The following is a 22,549-nucleotide window of genomic DNA, read 5'->3' on the forward strand; positions in this document are numbered from 1 at the left end:
CCTTGGTCGAGAAGCTTCTTGTTGCAGTGAGTAGTAATGGACGCAGGGACTCACCAGAGTTCGGATTGCTGACCGTCAGTGAGTGTGAGACTCAGCAGTAGGTGGGACATTATATTAACACCACCCCAAGTCTTGGCGGTGAAGAACCCACAAGAGTTGGAGGGCAGGGAATACTGTCCCCTAGACATGATGTGGCTATTGTGCTCACAAATTCACTTACATAAGACCTGCACAAAATCAAGCCAAGTAAAAATTCCGACACAGGGGAAGGACTACCCCTTTCTGAGGAGCTACTGGCTGCTAATGCCTGCTTGGGAAGGAGAATCACTTCCCTTTGGAGTAGAACTAATTAGATTATTCTCCTTCTGTCTCTTTTACCTTGCTCCTTGTTCCAATAAGAGCTATAATGTAATGATGTCTCTCATCTCCCTGTCTGCTGCTGCGTTTGTCTCCCTTGGTGGCCTTACTAAGACTGAAGAGAAATGGTCCCTCAGTCTCCTGCCGAAATTTGGTAACACTGCAATTCTTTGACCTGCCATCTTTTCTTCTCATATTGCATTGTCTAAAGACCCAGAGAAATGGTCATTAAGAATGATGAGGCTGGGTTAATAACAAGTGGCATTCCCTACCACCTGAAGCTAGAACGTCAAGCCTCGGGCGTGATTGTGTGTTCACACCCAGAACAGAAGCATGGAGGGAAATGACCCACTGAGGAAGGACCCAGGAACTGTGCCCTTGATCACATATTTTAGGAAGAGTGTGTTAGTTAAAAATTTTCCCCACATTCATGCCCAGATTCCATTTCCCGGTGAAGGTGTTTAATTGGAGAATTTGTGAAGCATCCAGTCTCAAGAGCTGTGCTTACCACATGCAAAAAATTAATTAAAAGTGCCATAAATCCCTAGTATTTTGGACTTAGCAACCCCCTCCCACTGATTATCAGCCACAGAGGCCACATAGATGTCCCACCGCTGAGTCATACCTAGTGTCCTCAGCACCATTGCCTGAAGAGGTTTTTCTGTAAAGACAAAATTCATCACTTTGAGGAAAGACAATTTCAACTAAGGGACCATTTGACGGACACCCTTGAGGAAATACTCTCTCCAAAAGAGAACACTGTTATGTCTGCAATGTGGTCTGACTGTGTTTTTCCCAAGTTCATCTACTGGAGATTGGGTCCTTGGAGTGGTAATATGAGGTAATAGGTAAGAGGCAGGGCCTAGCAGAAGCTCAGTATTGGCTCCTCCTCAGTCAACACAGCTTTCTGTCTCACAATGGAACACCTCTCCTCCTTTGATGCCATCTCCCATGATATATCATCACCAAAGCTGCCCAGATCCAAAACTGTGAGCCTCACCAGTCTTTCTTTCTTCATCATGCACTGTCTTAGGTATTTCATTGTAGTAACAGAAAGGAGACTAATACAAGGCCTACCCATCATTGATCAGTGGGAAAGAACTATACCTTTTCTGAAATTGAAGGGAATCCAGGGAGAGAAGAGGAAAAGTGAGAGGAAATTCCTTCACATGATGCTATTGCCATGGATGTCAAATCTGACTATACCTAGCCATAAATAGCTCAGCCATTTACACAAGTCCAGCATCATGTAAGTTTCTACTGCTTAGAGAGTGTGTGTGTGTGTGTTTGCACACGCACACGCACGTGTTCACGTGTGCACACAGGACAGAGGACATTTCTCACATGCTGCCTACCTTCTAAGACAAAGATTCTCACTGGCCTGGAATTTGAAAAGTTGAATTGAAAGTGAGATGGCCAGCCCTCAAGCCCCAGGGATCCTACGGTCTCCACCTTCTTAGCAATGGGATTACTATCGAGTGCTACCACACTGTGGTCTTTTAACATAAGTTTTAGGGATGAAACTTGGGTCCTCATGGCTGCACAGCAAGCGCTTTACTGACTAAACCATCTCCTCAACCCTGTATTTTGGACTCAGTTATAGCAGAAGATTCTATAAAGAAAGAAAAGAGAACAAAATGATGGTTTTGGTGACAAAAATGATGGTGGACAGTGGAACAGACACAGTAGAATTTTGTTTAGTGCAAACAGATTCTCTAGAGTTTTGAGGTGCTCAGGAAATGGAACATTGCATCTGATTTGGGAGGCGGGTGGGCAGAGGAGAAATCTAATGAAGAACTTGAGGGAAGGAGACAGAAATGGAAAAATACAAAAGACCTCAGCAGTGGGCGGGTCCAAAGTTCACGTTCTTGGGAACATCTGGAAGTTTCTGGAAGTATATTCTGGATGTCATGTCTGAGAAAAGGCTCTACTAGAAGTTAACAGTTAGAGACCAAGAAGGTTAGCACCCTACGATGCCCAGGATGGGTCCCACTACAGAGGAGTAGCTTGAATCCAAGTATGAAGCACCACTGTTGAGAGTCCCTGTGTGAATCTTACAGGCTTACAACCTTAGAACACGAAAAGCGATTACACAATAAACCCATGGGGTCCAGGAGATCTGCACTCTTGGGTTCAACCAACCATGGGGCGAAATTATCTGTAGACCTGTCAGGCAAGATATGCCCCTACTGAAACGGTCGCGTGACCATTACGTGAGAGAACCAACTGCTCTCAGGGATATGAGGCCTGCTCCTTGCGAGAGAGTTCATGTGTAAACCTGTTTGAAAACCTAATTCAGCAAGTTCTATGCCCTAACGGGGCACCTACAACTGTTGCTTTGCTGAATGAACATATTGTCAAACTGCCTTGTCAAGTATCTGTCTGTGCACATAGGTTACTGCTGCTCTCAACCCTGGTCAGAGAAACTTCTTTTTACACTGGGCAGAGGGTCATAGCTGATCAATGTGCTGAGAATAAGTGACTGTTGAGTGCCCAGTTCTAAATGGGGAATGTTATCAATGTCACTACCGTGGCTCAGGGAACAAATGCTGCAGAAGAGAAAGTGAAAGAATGTAAGAACCAGAGGATGGAAGTGCTATGAAATGCTGTCTTCTGGACAGGATGTGGCCATTGTACTTATGAACGCCATATAGCACTGGTTACCTGAACAAGACCTGCATGAGCTCAAGCCAGAACTGCTCAATATTCCAGCAGGCAGAACTAACCGGTTCAGAGAGTCAGAAGAGTGAGGAGAAGAAAGAAGAGGACAGAAGGACACGAAAGCGGCAGACATGACGATGGGAGTATAAGGGAGAAGCTAGGGGTCAACACGATCAAGATCCATTGATACATGTATCAAACTGTCAATGAATGATCCAGAAAGTTGTGTCACGCTAAACATGTACAGGCTTTTTTCTTGTCAGTCGCCTGTGTGACACAATACTGTGTAAAAATGATGTATACAGCATGTTCATTGTCTGAAGATGTTATAAGCTCTCTGAGGATGATTTAATATGGGAAGGTAGGGGTCTGTGCATGCATTACGACATCTGTTTAAGAGACTCGAGAATCTGTGGGGTAACCTCAGGGTCCTGGAACCAATCCACGGAGACCCCAAAGGTCATCTGTGTTATGTCCATTGTGCGGATAAGAAACTGGGGCATAGAGCAGTACAGTAACTTGCTCAAACCAGTACACACAAGAGCAGAGAGCCTAGACAATTTCCAGAGTCCCTGATGCCCTGAGCTCCAGCTTCTGTAAGACACACACATGGGATGGGAAGTAGATTCAGGCACGACTGCTGGCTTTCAGGTCAGACCAGACACAGGAAAAAGAAGAAACTTGTCACCCACAGGCATGTTTATATTTGTGTGCACACATATGTACACGAACATGTGATTTACTGGTGTGTGTGTGTGTGTGTGTACATACATATCCATAGGGCTATTTCTGTGTGTGTATACATATGTGTATGTGCATATGTGACCCACAGACATATCTATGTGGGTTTGCAACCATGTACAGATACACATGTGACCCACAGGCATTATTTGTGTGTGTATATACATATGTATACATACACTTGTACATGTGTGTGTGCCCAAATACACCTGTGGGTCACATGTGTACTTGCATGTGAACATATGTGTGTAAGTGCACATGCATGTAAAGCTATGGTTCCTCAGATGTCATCCACCTTCATTCAGAAAGGGTCTCTTAGGGGCCCAGATGTTACTAGTTAGACCAGTCTGGCTAGCAGAAAGGCCCAGGAATCCTATGTCTGCCTCCCCAGTGATGGGAATAGAAGCACACACATGGATTTTTACTTGGGTTCTGGGTAACAAACTCCAGTCCTTGTGCTTTTAGGGAAAATACATTCCTGAGCCCTCTCCCCAACAACAAACAAGACTGTCTTCCCCTCCAGCCACAAACACACATTTACCTCCTTCCCATCAGAGTCATGGCACCAAGCTAACAGACAGAAAGACAGCTGGCCCATGCAAGGTTCTGACCTGGGAACAAAAACCACGTTGTGCAGGTAATCCTCGAAGGTCTTCCTGAATGAAGACTCCTCCAGCTCCTTCAGGATCTGAGAGTCAGTCTTAGGACATGAGCAGCACTCGCTGGCCGAGTCGTCATACTCACTCTGATTGTGCTTTTGAGAATCGTCAGACTCAAAAGGTGGGGACCAGGTGCGTGAGGGGAGCTTCAGCCCTAGAGAGAGGCAGAATGGGGGTTCAAGTCTCCTGAGAAAACACACACACACACACACACACACACACACACAACACAAAGCACACTCCACAATAAACATACACAGAGAGCACCATAGTGCATGCTCAGTAAGGTGAAACAGATGAACAGATCTTAGTTCGTGTGTGCGTGTGTGTGTGTGTGTGTGTGTGTGTGTGTTATTTAGTCCAGAGGGAATGCTTGAGTGTCATTCCTTAGACCACGACCATGCCCCCTCACTGGGGGCTCTAAGCCAGCACACTATCACAATTCATGGTTCCCACCTCATGTGTTTGAGACAAGCTTCACTTTGTTATCCAGTTGGCCCACAGGCATTATTTGTGTGTGTATATACATATGTATACATACACTTGTACATGTGTGTGTGCCCAAATACACCTGTGGGTCACATGTGTACTTGCATGTGAACATATGCACCTTAGATTGGGCTAGACGCTCTCCCTTCATTCCTCATCTTCCCAAAGAGTCGAATTACAGTTTTATATTACCAGGAGCTCCAAAGTTGCTGTGTGTGTCTGTGTGCATTCTGTGTGTATGTGTTAACTGTGTGCTCTCACCCATGTCAGAAAATACATGATGCCAAGTGTCTTTTGTAGTCATTTCTTCTTCCTAGTAGTAGTAGTAGTAGTAGCAGTACATTAATTTTATGAGGGAGGGGAGGGAGCAAGCCAGGGTGCACATGTGGATGTCATAGGATGACTTTCTGGAATCTATTTCCTTCTTCTAACACGTGGTTTTCACTGATTAATCTGTAAGCAAATACGTTTACCCACGGATATGCCTTGCCAGTCCCCCATCTTAGTCACTGAGAGAGAGTCTCTCACTAGACATGGACTCACGGTGCTAGGCTAGCTGACCAGCGATCTGCCTGTCTCTGCCTCCCCAGTGTGATGGTTACAGACGCATGTCATCAAAGCCAGCTTTTTTCTTCATGGGTGTTGGGGATCCAAACTTAGGTCATGCCATTTGTACAGCAAACGTTTTACCCAGCATCATTTTCTCAGCTCCAAAATCACCACAATTAAAAATAAAACCAAATTGTGATAGTCATAGGAAGGTACTACTGGTCATTTATTATATGTATTATCAAAATTATGGTTAAATAAACATCACATAAAATGGCACCATTGAAACCATGTGTGGGTATGGAGTTCGTGGCACCGTCTATTTACAGGGTGGCACCATTGTCTCTACCCATTTCCAGAACTTTCTCGTCTAAACCGAAGTTCTGTCCTCATTCAACACTGGTGTTCTACTTCCTCCAAAAATGGGCTCCATACTCAACTATTTTTAAGCCTCCTTAGTGTAAGCTCTGCCGGCTGGTTAAATGGCGCAGTGGGTGACTTGACTGCCATGCAAGCATGAGGACCTGAGTTTAATCCCTAGTGCCCACATCAAAACCAAACATAATAACACACATCTTACTCTTCAGTGCTGTGAAAGTAGTGACAAGGGGATCCCTGGAACTCGCTGGCCAGCCCCTTCGGCCAAATGGGTGAGCATGAGGGTCAATGAAAAACCCTGCCTCAAAAAGCAAGGAACCACAGAGCAAGACACCTGACATCAACCTCAAAGAAAGCCCTATGGATGCTTCCAGAAGAGTGCGGAACTGTGTGGAACAGTTACGAAGGTGTGCGTGCATACTGGGAGAGGGCTCAGTCAGACTCCAAACACACAAGTAGAAATGCATATGCCTCTATACACACACATGTGCAAATAAATTCTGTGATGTTCACATATCACTTGTGGTATTCATGGATATAAGGTGATTTTGGTTTTGTTTTAAGACAAGGTCTCAGATACCTTAGAAAGGACTCAAACTTGCTACGTAGGTAGGGATGACATTAAATGCCCAACCTTCCTGCTTCCACCTTCCAAATGCTGCAGTGACAGGGCTGACCCCTACACTGGGTCTATATGGTGCAGGGAATGGAGTCCAGGACTTCCTGAATGCTGGGAAACTTTCTACTGAGTAAGCTATACCCTCAGCCTTCGTAAGAACGATTTCCATTTACGGAATGTAGTTTGCTGCAGTCACCCTGGCATAGTGGAGATCACCTGCCATCCTAACTAACACCCCATCGGCAGGGACAGGTTGATCAGGGTCATCCTTGGGGTGCATTGTGAGTTTAAGGCCACCCTGGGCCACGTGAAACCTTGTTTAAGACCAAACAACAGCACAATCAAACCTTTTTAAGTTACTGTTTTGTGTTTTAAACAAAACAAACAAAAAGTGCAGCTGTGGCTGGCTGGTGGTTTCCTGTACTCAGATGCAGAGCCAACGAGTCAGAGCTGAGCCCAGGACTGGACTTGCTCTCAAGTTATATAAAGTATGCAGGAGATAAACCAAGTTGGTGATCCTGGCCAGGCAGGGATGATGTCACAGGCATGCATATAGCACATGATCTTAGCGTTGGGACCGTTCCCAGGAATCATCCGTCCTCCGCCCCTTTCCACAAAAGGAGACAGACTACTTGCTGCGTGACTTAGCCAAAACCAGACACCAGGCCAGGGGTGGATCCAGGCACAGACCTCAGCCACACCTCTCCAGCAGCCCCCTTGGCCTGCTTCTACAAGGTCACAGGACAGTGCTAACTGAAAATGAATCAGAGACAAAATCCATCAACTAAAAGAACAGCAAATCTTCACCTTATCTCTGGTTTAATAAATTTAGTGTTTTGTGTGTGTGTGTGTGTGTGTGTGTGTGTGTGTGTGTGCGCGTGCGTGCGTGCGTGCGTGCGTGCCTGCCTGCCTGCCTGCCTGCCTGCCAGGGTGGGTAGAGGTCAGATAATAGTTTTTGGAAGTAAGCTCTCTCTTTGCACTGTATAGGGATCCGACTCAAATCATCAGGGTTAGCAGCAAGCACCTCTATCCACTGAGCCATATTGATACCCCTATTTTCTTTTTTCTTTTTTTTTTTTTTTTGGTTCTTTTTTTTCGGAGCTGGGGACTGAACCCAGGGCCTTGCGCTTCCTAGGTAAGCGCTCTACCACTGAGCTAAATCCCCAGCCCCCCCTATTTTCTTTTTGATAACCCACTTTTAAGTTACTTTGAAATATATAATATACAATATAGTGACCATGCAAGGCAACTCCAGGACAAACATGCGCGCACGCGCAGACACAAACACATTCACATACACACTCAAACTCACACACACACTCACACACACTCATACTCACACACTCTCACACATACTCATACTCACACACTCATACACACACACACCCATACACAAACTCACACACACACACACTCACACACAGACTTACATACACACTCACACATACACACACACACACACACACACACACACACACCAGCCTCTACAACCAATAATGAAAAGCTTTTGAATGTTTCCATCACAAAGATGTGATGAAGCACTCACTACTCAGACTTACATATTTATGTTTGTGCTCTGTGAGGCTCATAGCTGAATGAAGCATTGAGCATGTTTTACTTGTTTGACTTGCAGTCCTGGGGACTAAACCCAGGGCTTTGGATGTATCAGGTTTTCAGCAACTCCCACCACCTCCCAGAGCATGAATCCATGTACAGTGTCTAAGATGTGTGTGCACTAGGGAGAAAGTGAGGATGGATCCATGGGCAATGCCTAAAAACGTCTGTTTACACTGGAGAAATTGCAAATATAGATCCTTGATCCTTGGACAATATCTAAAGATATGTGTTTGCTATGGCGAATGAAGATGGTAAGTGTTGTGAGTCCATGTATAATGTCTAATGGTGTGTGTGTGCGCACATGCATACAAGTGTGAAGACCCATGCACGTGCCCACACTGAGGAGATGGCTCAAACACTAAATGCAGGCAAGTGTGAGGACCTGAATTTGGCATCCCCAGAACCCACATAAAAAGCTGGTTATGGTTTTGGTATACTTATAATCCCAGCAATAGGGAGGTGGAGACAGGAGGATTCTTGAGGGTCACTCACTAGCTAGACTGGCCTGCTTAGTCTGCCCAGGCTAGTAAGATCAAATCAAATAAAAATAGAAATAGAAACCCACAAGGTGAGGACTGAGCTGTCGCTCGGTGGTAGAGCATCTCCTCATGTGCCTGGGGCACTGGCTCCAATGCTCAGTGCTGAATTTTTTAAGAAGGAGGGGGTAGTGGGATGGCTCAGCAGGTCAAGAGCTTGACTCCCTGCCTGACCCGTTGAGTCTGATCCCTGAGACCCACATGGCTGACAAGAAAACAGACTCCTGTAAGCTGTCTTCTGACCTCCACAGACATGCCATGGCACATGTGTGCCCACAAAGAGAATGAATGAATGAATGAATGAATGAATGAATGGAATAAAAATACTTTTAATTAAGAGAAATGGGTTGGGGCTGGAGAGATGGCTCAGCAGTTAAGAGTGCTGACTGCTCTTCCAGAGGTCCTGAGTTCAATTCCCAGCAACCACATGGTGGCTCACAACCATCTGTAATGGAATCTGGCCCCCTCTTCTGGTGTCTGAAGACAGTGACAGTGTACTCATACATAAAATAAATGAATAAATCTTAAAAAAAAAATGGGTTGAGGGTGCATCCCTGTTGTAGAGTGTTAGCATCCATACAGCCCTAGGTTTGAGTCCCCAGCGCTGTGTAAACCAGGCGTTGTGGTATAGTCATGTAATCCCAACACTTAGGAGGTAGAGGCAGGAGGTGCAAGAAATCCACTATCTTCCTCAGCTACATAGTGAGTTTGAGACCAGCTTGGCTTCAGGAGACTGTCTCAAAACCAAGCAAAAAAAAAAAAAAATAGAAACAAAATGTACAGCATTTTTGGACATACCAGAGTTATTCTCCAACCTCTACATACACACGCACACACAAAACTACACACCCATACACATCTACACACAGTGCATACATGTACGCACACACGTAAGTGTGTCTTATGTGAGACAGAATGGAGTAGGTGCATGTGTGCACATGTATGTGCGTACACGTGTGCATGTGTACACATCCTGGGAAACAGGAAAAAAGATCTGTGTCTCCACAAGAGAGTCGAGGTACAACGACGTCCATTACAGTAGCCTGCGCTCACCTTTGAGACAATAATCCAACTCGAACAGCTCGCTGTCCTCCGCCTGCCTCTCCCAGTAGACCAGGTAGTGTGTGATGTTGCCATTGGGGTCCGAGGGGGGCTTCCACTTTAAGATAATCTGAGATGAGGAGTTGGAAACTGATATGGGATCCAGGGGAACGGAAGGATCTGTAACGAAGAGAAGGAACAGATTTACCACAGGGGAGAACACGGAAGTTGTTGGGTGTCAGGGAGGAGTGGCCCAAGTGATAGCACGGTTGTTTGCTACAGCATTATTTAACACCGGAGAAAAGTAGGAACTGGTAAAATGCTTGCCCGGCCCAGGCAGCAATGACCAGTTTCCTGCTCATTCACACTGTGGATTACATGGTCACCATTTATTCACTTACTCCATCTGGGCACTAGGATGATGTCCCTGGGTCCAAAAGAGAATCGAGGGGAGAAACGGATTTGGGGAAACAAAATCAAACCCAGTCACCGAGAGTACTTGAAAACATCAAACTGTTTTTGTTTGTTTATTTGTTTTTGAGACACTCTCATGTAGCCCAGGCTAGCCTCAAACTTGGTAATGTAGCCAAGAATGGGCTTGAACTCCTGATCCTCCCGAATTCTGGATTGAGAGACATGCACCACCATACCTGGTTTATGTGGTTCTGAGGGACTTGGGGGACTTAACCTAGGGCTTCACACATGCTAGGCAAGCACTCTACCAACCAAATCACATCCCCAGCCCCGGATGTGACTGTCACGCAACATCCTTCAAAATACACCCTAAATTCTTCCTCTGAAGAGCAGTGGTGCCTGTGTCTAGGGAGATGGCTCAGTGAGTAAAACACTTGCCACAGAAGCATAAGGTCAAGTCATAGCCCCAGTACCCACATAAATGCCAGGCAGCAATGGCTACCTATAAACCCAGCACCGAAAGACAGGAGCAGCCACCTCGGGGTTTATTGAGAGACATGGCCCCAATATATAATGTGGGAAACAACTAGGGAAGACCCTAATGTCAACCTCTGGCAAATGTCACATTCAAATATGATCACACACACACGCGCGCGCGCACACACACACACACACACACGCACGCAGGAATGCACACACAGAGGAACACACAAAAGCACACACTCAAACGGTTGAGACTGAAAGAGTTGGGAGGACAAGGACCACTCCAAACAGAAAGAAAAAAGTGTGCAAATACGAGGAAGGCAAAAGTTTGTAGAAAGTACACTTGGTCTAGATAGATGATGAAAACCCTCTACCAACCAAGACCCAGTGTGGAGTCTGGGTCTTCACCGACCTGGAAGAAGACCCAGGACAATGGAGGAAGCTAGGATTCTATGCTTAGTGAGGATTTCTAGCTCTCTGCATGTTGACATTTGGGGCTGATACCTCCTTGTCTACCATCCCACTTCCCAACTGCGACCAACCGAAATGTCTCTAGCCATTGCCAGGCATCCTCACTCCATTGGGAGGGACAGAATTATCCCCATTGGAGACTTACTAAGCTAGGAAGAGGAGTCAGTTGACAGAAATTAACTAGGCTGCCAGGAGACATGATAGTCATGAGGAGGAAAGGAAAACAAGGGAAGGAGACAGATGTGGAGATTAAACGAGGTCACACCGTGTGGAAGCTGGGAGATGCTCACACCCAGTCACTCTTTCTATGCTTGAAAAGCTGTCACAGCAGGAAGGAAAACGTATGCGGTGTCCTCCATTTTATAACTGCAGTGGGTATTGGGAACCACACACGGCACTGAACGATCATGACTTCCTTCACGCACACAGAACTAAGTCTAACTTATAACCAGTAGAAACTAACGATAGCAAGTCATGAAACAGAGCAACATAATACTTTGTTTTTGTTGCTATTTTCTGGGGCTTTGTTCGCTTTTTTGAGACTGGGTCTCATATAGTCCAGGTTGGCTTCAAACTTAACATGTCGATAGGTGTGAACTCCTGATCCTCCTGCCTCTACCCCCAAACATTTCACTATTATTTTATTGTTGTTTTAAGGTTGTGACAAGGTCTTAATATGTAATCCAGGCTGGCCTCAAACACACAATTCCCTTGCCTCAGCCTCCCAAGTGATGAGACTACAGATGTGTATACCAGGGCTAATTCTCATTTTTAATTAACTAATTAAGATACTTATTGATTGAATTCACTTCTTTTTTTTTTCATATTTCTTTTTTTTTTTTTTCGGAGCTGAGGACCGAACCCAGGGCCTTGTGCTTGGTAGGCAAGTGCTCTACCACTGAGCTAAATCCCCAACCCCGCATGTGTCCATTTCTGTGTGCACATGTGTGTGTATGTGTGTGTGCACTTACATTGTGTGTTAGATGTGTGAATGTGTGTTCTAGTATATGTTCAAATATGTTTTATGTGGTATGTGAGCATATTATATGTGGTATGTGTGTGCATACACATGTGCTACATGTGGTGATTGTGTGATATGTGGTATCTGTGTGAGTATTATAAGTAGTATGTGTATTATATGTGTTATGTATAGGCACATTTGTGCATATGTGTTACATGCAATGTGTGTGTTACATGTAATATGTGTGCATATTATATATGTTGGGCAGGTGTGTATGAGTGAGTGTATGCTGCATATGATATGTGTTATATGTGGTATGTGTGTGCATATACATGTGCTACATGTGGTGACTGTGTTATATGTGGTGTCTGTATAGTATATGTAGTATGTGTGTTATATATATGCATACTTACACATGTGTGTTACATGCAATGTGTGTGTTATATGTAACATGTGTGTATATTATATATGATGGGCAGGTGTACATGTGTGTTGCATATGGTATGTGTTAGATGTGCTGTGTGTGTATACATGTGTGTATTACATGTAGCATGTGTTGTATGTGGTATGTTATATGTAGCATGTGTTATATGTGGGAGGTGTGCATGTGTGTGTTAGATAGGTGGTACCTCTGCATGCGCAGAGCCCAGCAGAGGAATCAGGCATCCCATTCTATCACTGTCTACCTTACTCTTTTGACACAGGATCTTTCATTGAAACTGAAGCTAGGCTGGCAACTATCAAATCCTAGCATCACCTTGCCCTGTCCTTGAGCCCCAGTGCTCTGGGAGTAGAGGCAAGTACATGGAAACCCTTGGGACCCAGGACTCCGGAGCACGAACATGGTCATACCCAGCTTTCAATGTGGTAATGGGAGCATCATACAGTCTTACCCACCAAGCCATCTTCCCAACCCAAAAGGGAACTCTCGAACTCTGAAGTGGTTCATGGGTTATAGTCATTATATATGAAAACATGAGCCTCAGCTCTTAGCTCCTCTACAGGCCAACCACAGCAAAGCCTGTTACAGAAGCTGCCTACCACAGATACAGAGTCGGTTCAACAGCAAAGCCCTATTCCCAGGACAAACTTACTGGTGGCATCTGTTTGCACATAGATGATATCACTTTTGGCTCCATAGGTCCGGCGTTCATCAGAGAAGGTAACCAAGGTCTTGACAAAGATGGCATACTGGGTCCAGGGTTTGAGGCCCCGCATCAGCCACCCAGGGTGGCTTGGGGTCTGAGACTTAGGGTCGTTGGACCTCTGGGGCGGGTCAATATCCACCACAGTCCAGCTGTTGGAGCCACACGCATCCTGCCCGTCAAACTCTGTCACGTTCTGATAAGGGCTTTTGAGAAATGAGAGGGAGAGGTGGGTTACCACTGTGTAAATGTCAATCTCAGTACTAAGTGGAGTGGGGGAGAGTTACGAGATGTAGACTCACTTCTCTCTTTGATTTAGTGTTCAGGTGCAGGTGTGTGTGTGTGTGTGTGTGTGTGTGTGTGTGTGTGTGTGTGTGTGTTTACAGGGTGAAGTGTATGTGCGTGGACCTGGAGAACAGCATCAGGTTCCATGAACTTTGTTTTTTCTGTCTGTTGAGATGGACTCTAGTCCTAGTTGGCTTCAAACTCACAGACGTCTACCTGCCTCTGTGTCCTCAGTGCTGGGACTAATGGCATTCACATCTGAGTGCCACCTGTGTTTGCAGTCCTAAAATTCACCTCCAAAGCTACTCTGGCTAGTCAGAGCCCCCAAAAGATCTGTCCATGTCTGCTTCTTTGTACTTTGAGACTTTAAGTACATTCCACAGCATGTGTCTTTCTAGAAGTAGGAATGTGCATCTGAGTGTGTGCAGTCACATGTATGTGCTTTCAAGGGCCAGAGGGAACACTGGACCCCTGGTTCTGATGGTTGAGAGATGCCTTACTTGGATGCTGGAAAGCGAACTGAGGTCCTTGGAAGCATGGTAAGCACACGTAACTACTGAGCTTCCTCTCCAGCCTCTCCCAAGCTCGCGGCAGAGTGTGATGAGTTCACAATGCTGACTACGCTCACAGAGTATCAGTTCTCAACTTACCATGGAGCCATAAGGGTAAATAACTAAGGCTCTGTGGCATAGCGAGGGTGTACGGTGTGTGGTAGCTTAGGTGTAGTCAAGGCATTCTTTTTTTTTTTTCTTCCCACTCCAACATTTTCTATGTTCCCCATAGAAAATTTCATATTCCCTACATGAGTCAGCAACATATGACCGCTGGGCCTGTGAGATGGCTCAGTGGACAAAGAGCTTGCCGTACAAACACGAAGACCAGAGTTCGATCCCTAGCACCCATGGAAAGGCCAGGTGTGGTAGTGAACATTTGCAATGCCAGCACCGTGAGATGGAGACAGGTAGATACACCCCCAGCCTAAATGAAGAGGAAAATGGGAGGAGCTGTGCAGTGCTGACTATTGGACATGGCGGACATGGCATGGTCGCTCCACACAGCAACTCATGCCAGCTGGGACTGCCTGAACCAGATCAAGCCGATTGACATTTCAGCAAGGATGGCGGAGGGCACCAAGGTCCTCTCCTAGAGGAGGAGTAGTCCTTTGGGGACATGGATGCTCTAGGGATATCTCCATGTGCATGCATGCACACATGGGCAGCACTTACTGAATTCAAAGGCTTGTTAACAACACAGAGAGCATGTGAAGCTTAGGGACTAGCAGGATGGACACACTAGGGGATGGTGGAGGGAGAACATGGTGGATGGATATGATCACACTATACTACAGAGATGTGTGAAAATGTAAAGGAATGCGTAAAACATCTTCTTTTAAAGGGGAGCATGATCTGAGCGCCAGCATTCATCTCTATGCCTCCTGTCAGCCGTGATGTCATGTGACCAGCTGCTTCATGTTCCTGTTGCTATGACAACCCCACCATGTAAACTGTGAGCCAAGATGGAACTTCCCTTCCTTAAACTTCTTCTTGACAGTCTTTGTCTGTCTCTGCAACAAGGAGCAAACATCTACCTCCTCTTACTTACGCCTCTTTGTAGAACAGCATGAATCCCAGGAGATCTCGGAAGTCGGGGGGCCAGTAGGGCTCCCACCTCAGCAAGATCTTGTCAAAAGACGTCCGGATGAAAGAGAATTTAAGTAATTCATTTTCACCTAGAAAGGGTCAAGAGAAAAAAAAAAGTCAGGCAATTGGATTGAATAGTTAGCTTCAGACCAAAGTAGTCAACCTCCTGCCTCTTTGGGAAGAGAGTTAGATCAAAGGATGGCAGGAGACCTGTCTTCATTTTGTTGCTGTGATAAAATATCATAAGAAAAAAGCAGCTTAAAGGAGGAAGAGTTTGTTTGGCTACAATTACAGGTCAGACTGTCATTTCAGGGAAACTAAGGTAGTGAGTCATTGATCATTTCTCATCATCCACAGTCAACGGCAGAGAAGAGGACATGAGGATGATGCCTGCCGGCTGCTCAACTTAGCTTTCTCCACTCTCATGCTCAAGACCCAGTCCATGGAATGGCTCTTCTCATTTCAACAATCAATCAAAAACAAAGCCAAGCCAGCCAAGTCTACTTGGTGAGCTCTGGGCCAGCAAGAAACCCTCTAAACAATCAATCGTCAACCAAGAAAATGCTCCACAGGCATGACTGAGGACCAGTCTGACCTGGGATTCAGTTAAGATTCTCTCTCTATGGGGTTGGGGATTTAGCTCAGTGGTAGAGCGCTTGCCTAGGAAGCGCAAGGCCCTGGGTTCAGTCCCCAACTCCGAAAAAAAGAACCAAAAAAGATTCTCTCTCTATGTGACTCTAGACTGTGTTAGGTCTACAATGAAAACAGGGGCGTATAGGATCTGCTACTGCTTACATGGGCCTCATCCACATAAGTAGCAACTGGTCCTGCTGAGTTTGAAAGGTGAGGAGTCAGCAGATAACTCGGTATTGAAGACCAAGCTGAATCTAATGCTCAACTGAACCCTGGATGATCCAGGCCAATGCAAAAAGAACAGCTAATTGGCCACTTTTGAGCAAAGGGGTGGTCTCGGTTATGTGTGTGTATGCGTACGTGTATATGCGTATGTGTATGCATGCTCATGTATTTGCAGGTGTGATGGCTAATCTTGGTCATCAACTTGACACACCTGGGAAGAAGAACCTCACTGAAAATCTTCCTCCATCAGATTGGCCTGTGGTCATGTCTGTGAAGCATGTTTTTGACTGATGATTAATGTAGGAAGGGCCCAATCTATTATGGACAGTGCCATGCCTGGGTAGGTGGCCCTGGGCTTATATAAGAAAGGTAGCTAACCCATAAACAACATTCTTCCATGGTCACTGCTTCAGTTCCTGCCTCTGGGCCTTGAGTTTTGCCCTGAGCTCCCTGAATGATGCATTGTGATCTGGAAATGTGAGAGAAAATAAATCATCCCCAAGAAGCTTTGGATGAAAGCAACAGAACTGATCCATTTTTCTAGCCCCAAACTTCATCTTGTCACTGCTTCCCAGGTGATATACACTGCTGCATATATTTCATCAGCCATGATGCCCTCAGCATTAGTTTTATGCTTATGGGACATAAAACATTGTGCTTTGTGCAACTGGCTCAGACAAGATACGTAAACCCTGCCTTGGCAGGCTGCGAAGACGGTTTACTTGGTGAATGCTCTAAGTGTGTGAATTCTCAGGAATAAGCCTGGGGATCTGAGTTCTGTCCACAGAAGCCATGTTTTGGGGGAGAGGAGAAGGAGGAAGAATTAAAAAGGAGAGGAGGGGGCAAAAGAAGAGGAGAAGGAGGAGAAGGAAGAAAAAGGAGGAAGAAAGAGGAGGATGTAAGGGAAGGGAGTAAAGGAGAGGGGAGGGAAGGAGGGAGGAAGGAAGGAAGGGAGGAAAGAAGGAAAAGGGAGAGAGCGAGAGAGAGAGAAGAAGAAGAAGAAGAAGAAGAAGAAGAAGGAGGAGGAGGAGGAGGAGGAGGAGGAGGAGGAGGAGGAGTAGGAGAAGGAGGAGAAGGAGAAGGAGAAGGAGAAGGAGAAGAGGAGGAGGAGGAGGAGGAGGAGGAGGAGGAGGAGGAGGAGGAGGAGGAGGAGGAGGGGAAGGAGGAGAAGAAAAACCTCCAGGCATCATGGCTGTGATGGTTTGAACAAGGCTAACCCCCATAGGCTCATGTTTGAATGCTTGGTCTCCAGTTAGGCAAACAGGAGGTCCCTGCAGGGAGGCCAGGATAGGTCATTGTGTGAATATGTGAAAATGAAGCCCCAATAGCATTGGAGACCCCAGGACATTGGAGATGCCAGAGTTATGGGCTATCTGCCAAGGAGAGCTACCCAAGGGAGAGAAATGTGTTGCATTCAGCAAAGCTGGAAAGGAAGAGCCACCTAATACAGAGTTTGGAGTTTGCCGTTCTGGGCTTCAGTCTTGCATTGGTCCAGTATTTCCTCACTGTGCTCCTTTCCTCCATTTTGAAATGGCCATGCATATCCTGTGCCACTGTGTGTTTTAAGTATTCACATACTTTTTGATTTTCCTGGTAGCATAGCAAAGAGATCACCTTCAGTCTCAGAAGAGACTTTGGTTGTTTTAAAGTGTTGAGACTGGGATAGAACATGAGGGATTTGCAGTTGGACTGAATGGATTTTGTGTTACGATATGTCTACAAGTCTACAGAGGCCAGGGAGTGGAACATGGTAGTTTGAATAAGAAGAGTCCCACAGGTTCATGTGTTTAAATGCTGAATCCCAAGTAGAAGTGTTTGGAAAGAATTAGAGGGTGAGTCTTGTTGGGGGGTATGGCCTTGTTGAAGGAAGTGACACTGGGGATGCATTTGAGGCTCAAAAGTCCATGTGGGGCCCAGGCTCTCTCTTCTCTCTGCCTCTGCCTGTGGATCAGGATATGAGCTCTCAGTCTCTGCCTGTCTCTCTGCCTCTGTGGTTCCCACCATGATGACAACAGCCTAGGCTTCCGAAACTAAGCCAGCCCCAATTAAATGCTTTCCTTTATAAAAATTGCCTTGGTCATATGTCTCCTCACAGCAATAGGACACTTCTATCCTCAGTACTGAAAAAGTAGGAAAGACATTTTCCTGTGGTTCTTAGATGAGTCTAAAAAGGCTATTGTTGAGCTCTAGGCAGAAAAAAAATATATCTAACAAAAAAAATGGTGGATGATCCCCAGAGAATGATACTTGATATTGTCCTCTGCCCTCCACAGACACATGGACTCTATCCACAAACACACATACACGTATTCACACACATGTACACAAACACACATAGGCATACATATACCCGCCTGCCTTTTGTATTTTAAAACTCCTCTCACATAAATCTATAGCTCAGGAAACAGCAATGGCACCTTCATGAGAGCTAGGGTAGTAGCTGCCAGAGGGCAGCCACTGGGGACCTAAGAATGAAGCAACTTACAGGATGCCTGGTCCCCGTTGGTCTTCAGGGCAATGTCGTTCCTCTCCTGGCGGCCCTTGGTTCCGGACACTTCCTCCATCTTGTGGATCTCAGACAGGCAGAGTTTGGGGTTGTAGTGGAAGAAGAGCTTGCCCTGAGTGATCGTGAGGTTGTGCTTGTTCCAGTCCCACAGCTGCCTCAGGTTCTGGTTGTCCAAGGCGTAGAAAGAATAGTTCCTACAGAGACACACACACACTGACGACCGGTGTTCTTTAGTTTCAGGATGTCAGCTGCCACAGAGCGCACTAGGTGGGTTGGTAATTTTGTTTTAAAAAAAGAAGAAATGAACTTGAGAGGAAGATGGGGTGGGATGGTCTATGTGGAGTAAGAGGGGTAACTGGTGGCTGATTAGGATCAAAATACATTCTACGTACAGGTGCAAGGATATCTTTGGAAATATGAAGAACAAAGAAGCTGATAATTTTTTATGCCAGAAAAGTATAGAATACTCTCCCAGACTCCCCCAGTAAGGGAATGGGGTGTGGCTAAGTGGTCGAGCCCCTGCCTAGAATCCTCCAGTGAGGGGCTGGGGGCGTGGCTCAGTGGTAGAGCCCCTGCCCAGAATCCCCCAGTGAGGAGCTGGGGGCGTGGCTCAGTGGTAGAGCCCCTGCCCAGAATCCCCCAGTGAGGAGCTGGGGGCGTGGCTCAGTGGTAGACCCCTGCCTAGAATCCCCCGCTGCGGACTGAGGGCGTGGCTTAGGAGTAGTGCACTTAACTAGAATTCTCCAGCGAGGGGCTGGGATGTAGCTGAGTAGTCGAGACCCTGTCTGTAATCCCCGACTACGCAATGGCAGAGTGCTTGCTTAGCACGCATCGAGCACTAGATACAATTCTCGGTGGGGCAAAGTAAGAGAGAGAAGAAAAGAAGGAGCTGGAGAAGAAAGAAGAAGCAAAGATGGAGGACGAAGAAGGTGCAGAGGGAGAATAAGGGTGGAGGTCGGGCTAGGTTTGGGAGGAGGGAAAATTGAAGACATATAACCATATAAGCTGAACCCGGAGGAAGAGCAAAGTAGTGTTCTTTACCCAGCAGGTTTGAGGAAATACCCAGAAGCTGCAATAAAATGAACCCTTGAGTCTACTGTATACTAGACCAAAGCCATGAATATATATCCTTCTCTGGAAGGAGGAGGAGGAGGAGGAAGAGGAGAAGGAGGAGGAGGAGGAGGAGGAGGAGGAGGAGGAGGAGGAGGAGGAGGAGGAGGAGGAGGAGGAGGAGGGGAGGGGAGAAGGGGGAAGAGGAGGAGGAAGAAGAGAGGAAGAGCAGAGAAGCAGAACGAGGAAGAAGAAAGGAGGAGAAAGAGGAAGAGAGGAGGAGCATGAGGAGGAAGAAGGAGGAGGAAGAGGAAGAAAGGAGGAAGAGGAAGAAAGGAGGAAGAAAGAAAGAAAGAAACAAAGAAAGAAACAAAGAAACAAAGAAAGAAACAAAGAAACAAAGAAAGAAACAAAGAAACAAAGAAAGAAAGAGAGAGAACAAAAGAAAGAAACTCTAGGTTATACAATCCCTATGGGCATTACAGAGCTAAAGGTTTTATGTATTCGTGATGAGTTTTATCAGACTTGTGTTGTGGGACAATTAGCAGTCTACTAGCAAGTGATGAGTAGGGAAAGGAAGCACATGGACCTCCATGATGGACACAGAAGTTATACCCTGTGTACCATGTGAACAGGCTTATAGTTCCAAACTGCCTTGAAAGGCGGGGGCGGGGGTGGGGTAAGCATTGGCGACATAGCCTGGTTTGTAGAGTGCTTGCCCTAGTATTCACAGGCCATGGATTCCAGCCCAGCACTGCATACCCCAGGAAATAAAAGCAGAAGGAAAAGAAGTTTAAGGTCATCAGAGCAAGTTCAAGGCTAGGCTGGGCTAAATGAAAATGAGTCTTGATCTGACAGATAGATTGGATGGATGGATGGATGGATGGATGGATGGATGGATGGGTGGATGGGTGGATGGGTGGATGGGTGGATGGGTAGATGGGTGGATGGGTGGATGGACTGATTTTCAAGGAAGTACCACAAAAGGGAAGGTGAAAAAATTCCAGGTTGTTTTAATTAATGATTCTAAAATTGAACATTTGAGACATAATGGGCTAGGTAAGTTTTTAAGTTGAGCCCCAGAACACTAAAAGTCTCATTCGTGACTTATAATTCTATTGGACAGCTCTGGTTGGTTCCAGAAAGCACAGCCAATCCAAAGACCCTGGCTTTAACATAAAAAATATTAATGACAGAAATATCAGCATAAGCAGATGGGTTTTTTAGGGGAGCAAATTTAAACATGGTGAATTTAGTTCTCAAACACCTTTCCAGCCTTCTTTTCTATTGCCTTTCTCAATCACGGAAGTTTGAAAAGATGGATAACTGTTCTCCCCACCTCCCTCACAGCTTTCCAGCAATTGCCATGTGACCCAGGTCTGTCAAATAAAATAGAAATGGGAATCAAGTTTGGGGATAAAAACGATGGAAGGCTGCAAACATGTCTGGTTTGGTTTGGTGTTACATTCCTGTTTCTTTGTTGTTGTTTCTTTGTTTTTGTTTTTTTTTTTTTTAATGGTTTTGAGAAATGTCTCTCTCTGTAGCCCCAGCTGGCCTTAGAAATCACTACACTGACCAGGCCAGGCAGGCCCTGAGAGCTGTCTCTTTCCACCTCTTGTCCTGGGATGAAACATGCACATCAGCAACCCAGTTGTGTGGTTCTGCTTTAAGACAGTGTGGATTAGCGTGTCCTTTTACACCTTTCCCTATTTGCTGTTGTTTTTTCCAGTGATGAGACTTGAGTACAGGGCACTCATTCTGAGCCCACAAGAAACACAAAATCTAATTTCTCTATTGCATTTCTCAATGACCCTCCACACACTTGTTGCTCATGCATATCTCCACCTTTTAAACACCACACTCAGGACTTCTATTGGTTTAAGCAACTTAAGGACTGCAGGACCTGAAGGAGAGCAGAGCAAAAGAGAGTTCCAGAAACAAGGATGAATAACTGGGGTCAGAACTGCACTTGCTTTATCTGAGGTTCCCAGTGGTCACCTGAGACAATCTACAGGGTCAGGCTTAGAGTCACGGATAAGGAGAGAAGTCTGAATATTGCAGCTTAGGTAGGGCAAGATCCTAAGACAAGGAGCCCATGTTGCCAACTCAGAAAGAAAATGGAGACTGAGAGGAAAATTAGGATGGACACCTGGGGGTGGCTGTGAGGATACCTTAAAGAGGTGGAATTCCAGGGGCCAGAAAAGACGAAGATCTTGACTATGATCTCTGATAAGCGAACAAAAGGTCTTGTTTGGGAAGGGGGGAGGGGGGCGGGAGTGGACATGAGACCTTATGTTGAACCTTCTACAAGGCTGATTAATTCATTAAAATTTCAATGACCATGGAGAAGTTAGACTGTTGCAGGTCCAAAGTCTAATCACAATTTATCCTGGTCTGACTTTAACCCTCTTAATAGTCACTCTTGCCCACCTCTGTACGTGACCTAACATCCTTGGGACTAACATGTAAACCTTTTGGAATGTACTAGCATAGCAGACCATCAGCTTCTATTAACCAAAACACTAAGATGACTTCTGAGGCCTAAAGCAGAGATTTCCCTGGTTTTCTGATACTCACCTCTTTGATGTTTATACCAACATATTTTAAAGGTACCAAGGGGTTTATGACTTTGTGTTCTATTAGTATAAAAATATTCTGGGACTGTTACCACATTGGAATATGTAATTTTGGATAACCTTTATCAGTGTTCCTGGCTGCTCATAATTGGTTCCAGTATAAACTATCCCTTATCCCTTTAAGGTGATAGTTTTGAACTGACAGAACCAACTGGAAAAGTTTCCAAACATGGCTGTGACCAGGCATTTATCATACTCCATCTCAGTGTAGTTTTGACAGAGGTACACACCATTAGCAAATTCCAGCCAGTACCCTCTGGCTTCCCTAGAAAGACTATAAAGTAGATTTTGTGTTCCTTGCTAAATGGATATTCACAAATGTCTCAGGCATTTTCATCTAACACAGGCTTTATTTTGGTTCAGTTGGATTATAAAAAACAAAAGCCCTAAGTTCTCATGTGTATGTGCATGCATGTACTCACACATGCATGGGTGAAAATTTGTGTTGCATGT

General features: G+C 45.6%; 1 protein-coding gene across 4 annotated transcripts in view; it reads right to left on the bottom strand.

Annotated features, from left to right (window-relative positions):
* Insr (insulin receptor) overlaps window positions 1-22,549 on the bottom strand; it is a 138,141-nt gene that overhangs the window by 27,533 nt on the left and 88,059 nt on the right. For 2 of the 4 annotated variants that reach the window (XM_039089096.2, NM_017071.2), the window contains exons 6-11: window positions 18,390-18,604; window positions 15,009-15,135; window positions 13,071-13,327; window positions 9,660-9,827; window positions 4,371-4,572; window positions 983-1,018 (exon numbers count right to left, since the gene is read on the bottom strand). In XM_039089096.2, coding sequence (XP_038945024.1) covers window positions 983-1,018; window positions 4,371-4,572; window positions 9,660-9,827; window positions 13,071-13,327; window positions 15,009-15,135; window positions 18,390-18,604 — 1,005 coding nt within the window. The remainder of the gene's footprint in view (window positions 1-982; window positions 1,019-4,370; window positions 4,573-9,659; window positions 9,828-13,070; window positions 13,328-15,008; window positions 15,136-18,389; window positions 18,605-22,549) is intronic. The other 2 variants (XM_063271068.1, XM_039089097.2) reach the window with 1 other exon arrangement.

The sequence above is a fragment of the Rattus norvegicus genome, chromosome 12, assembly GCF_036323735.1.
Source record: "Rattus norvegicus strain BN/NHsdMcwi chromosome 12, GRCr8, whole genome shotgun sequence".
Lineage (NCBI taxonomy): Eukaryota > Metazoa > Chordata > Mammalia > Rodentia > Muridae > Rattus > Rattus norvegicus.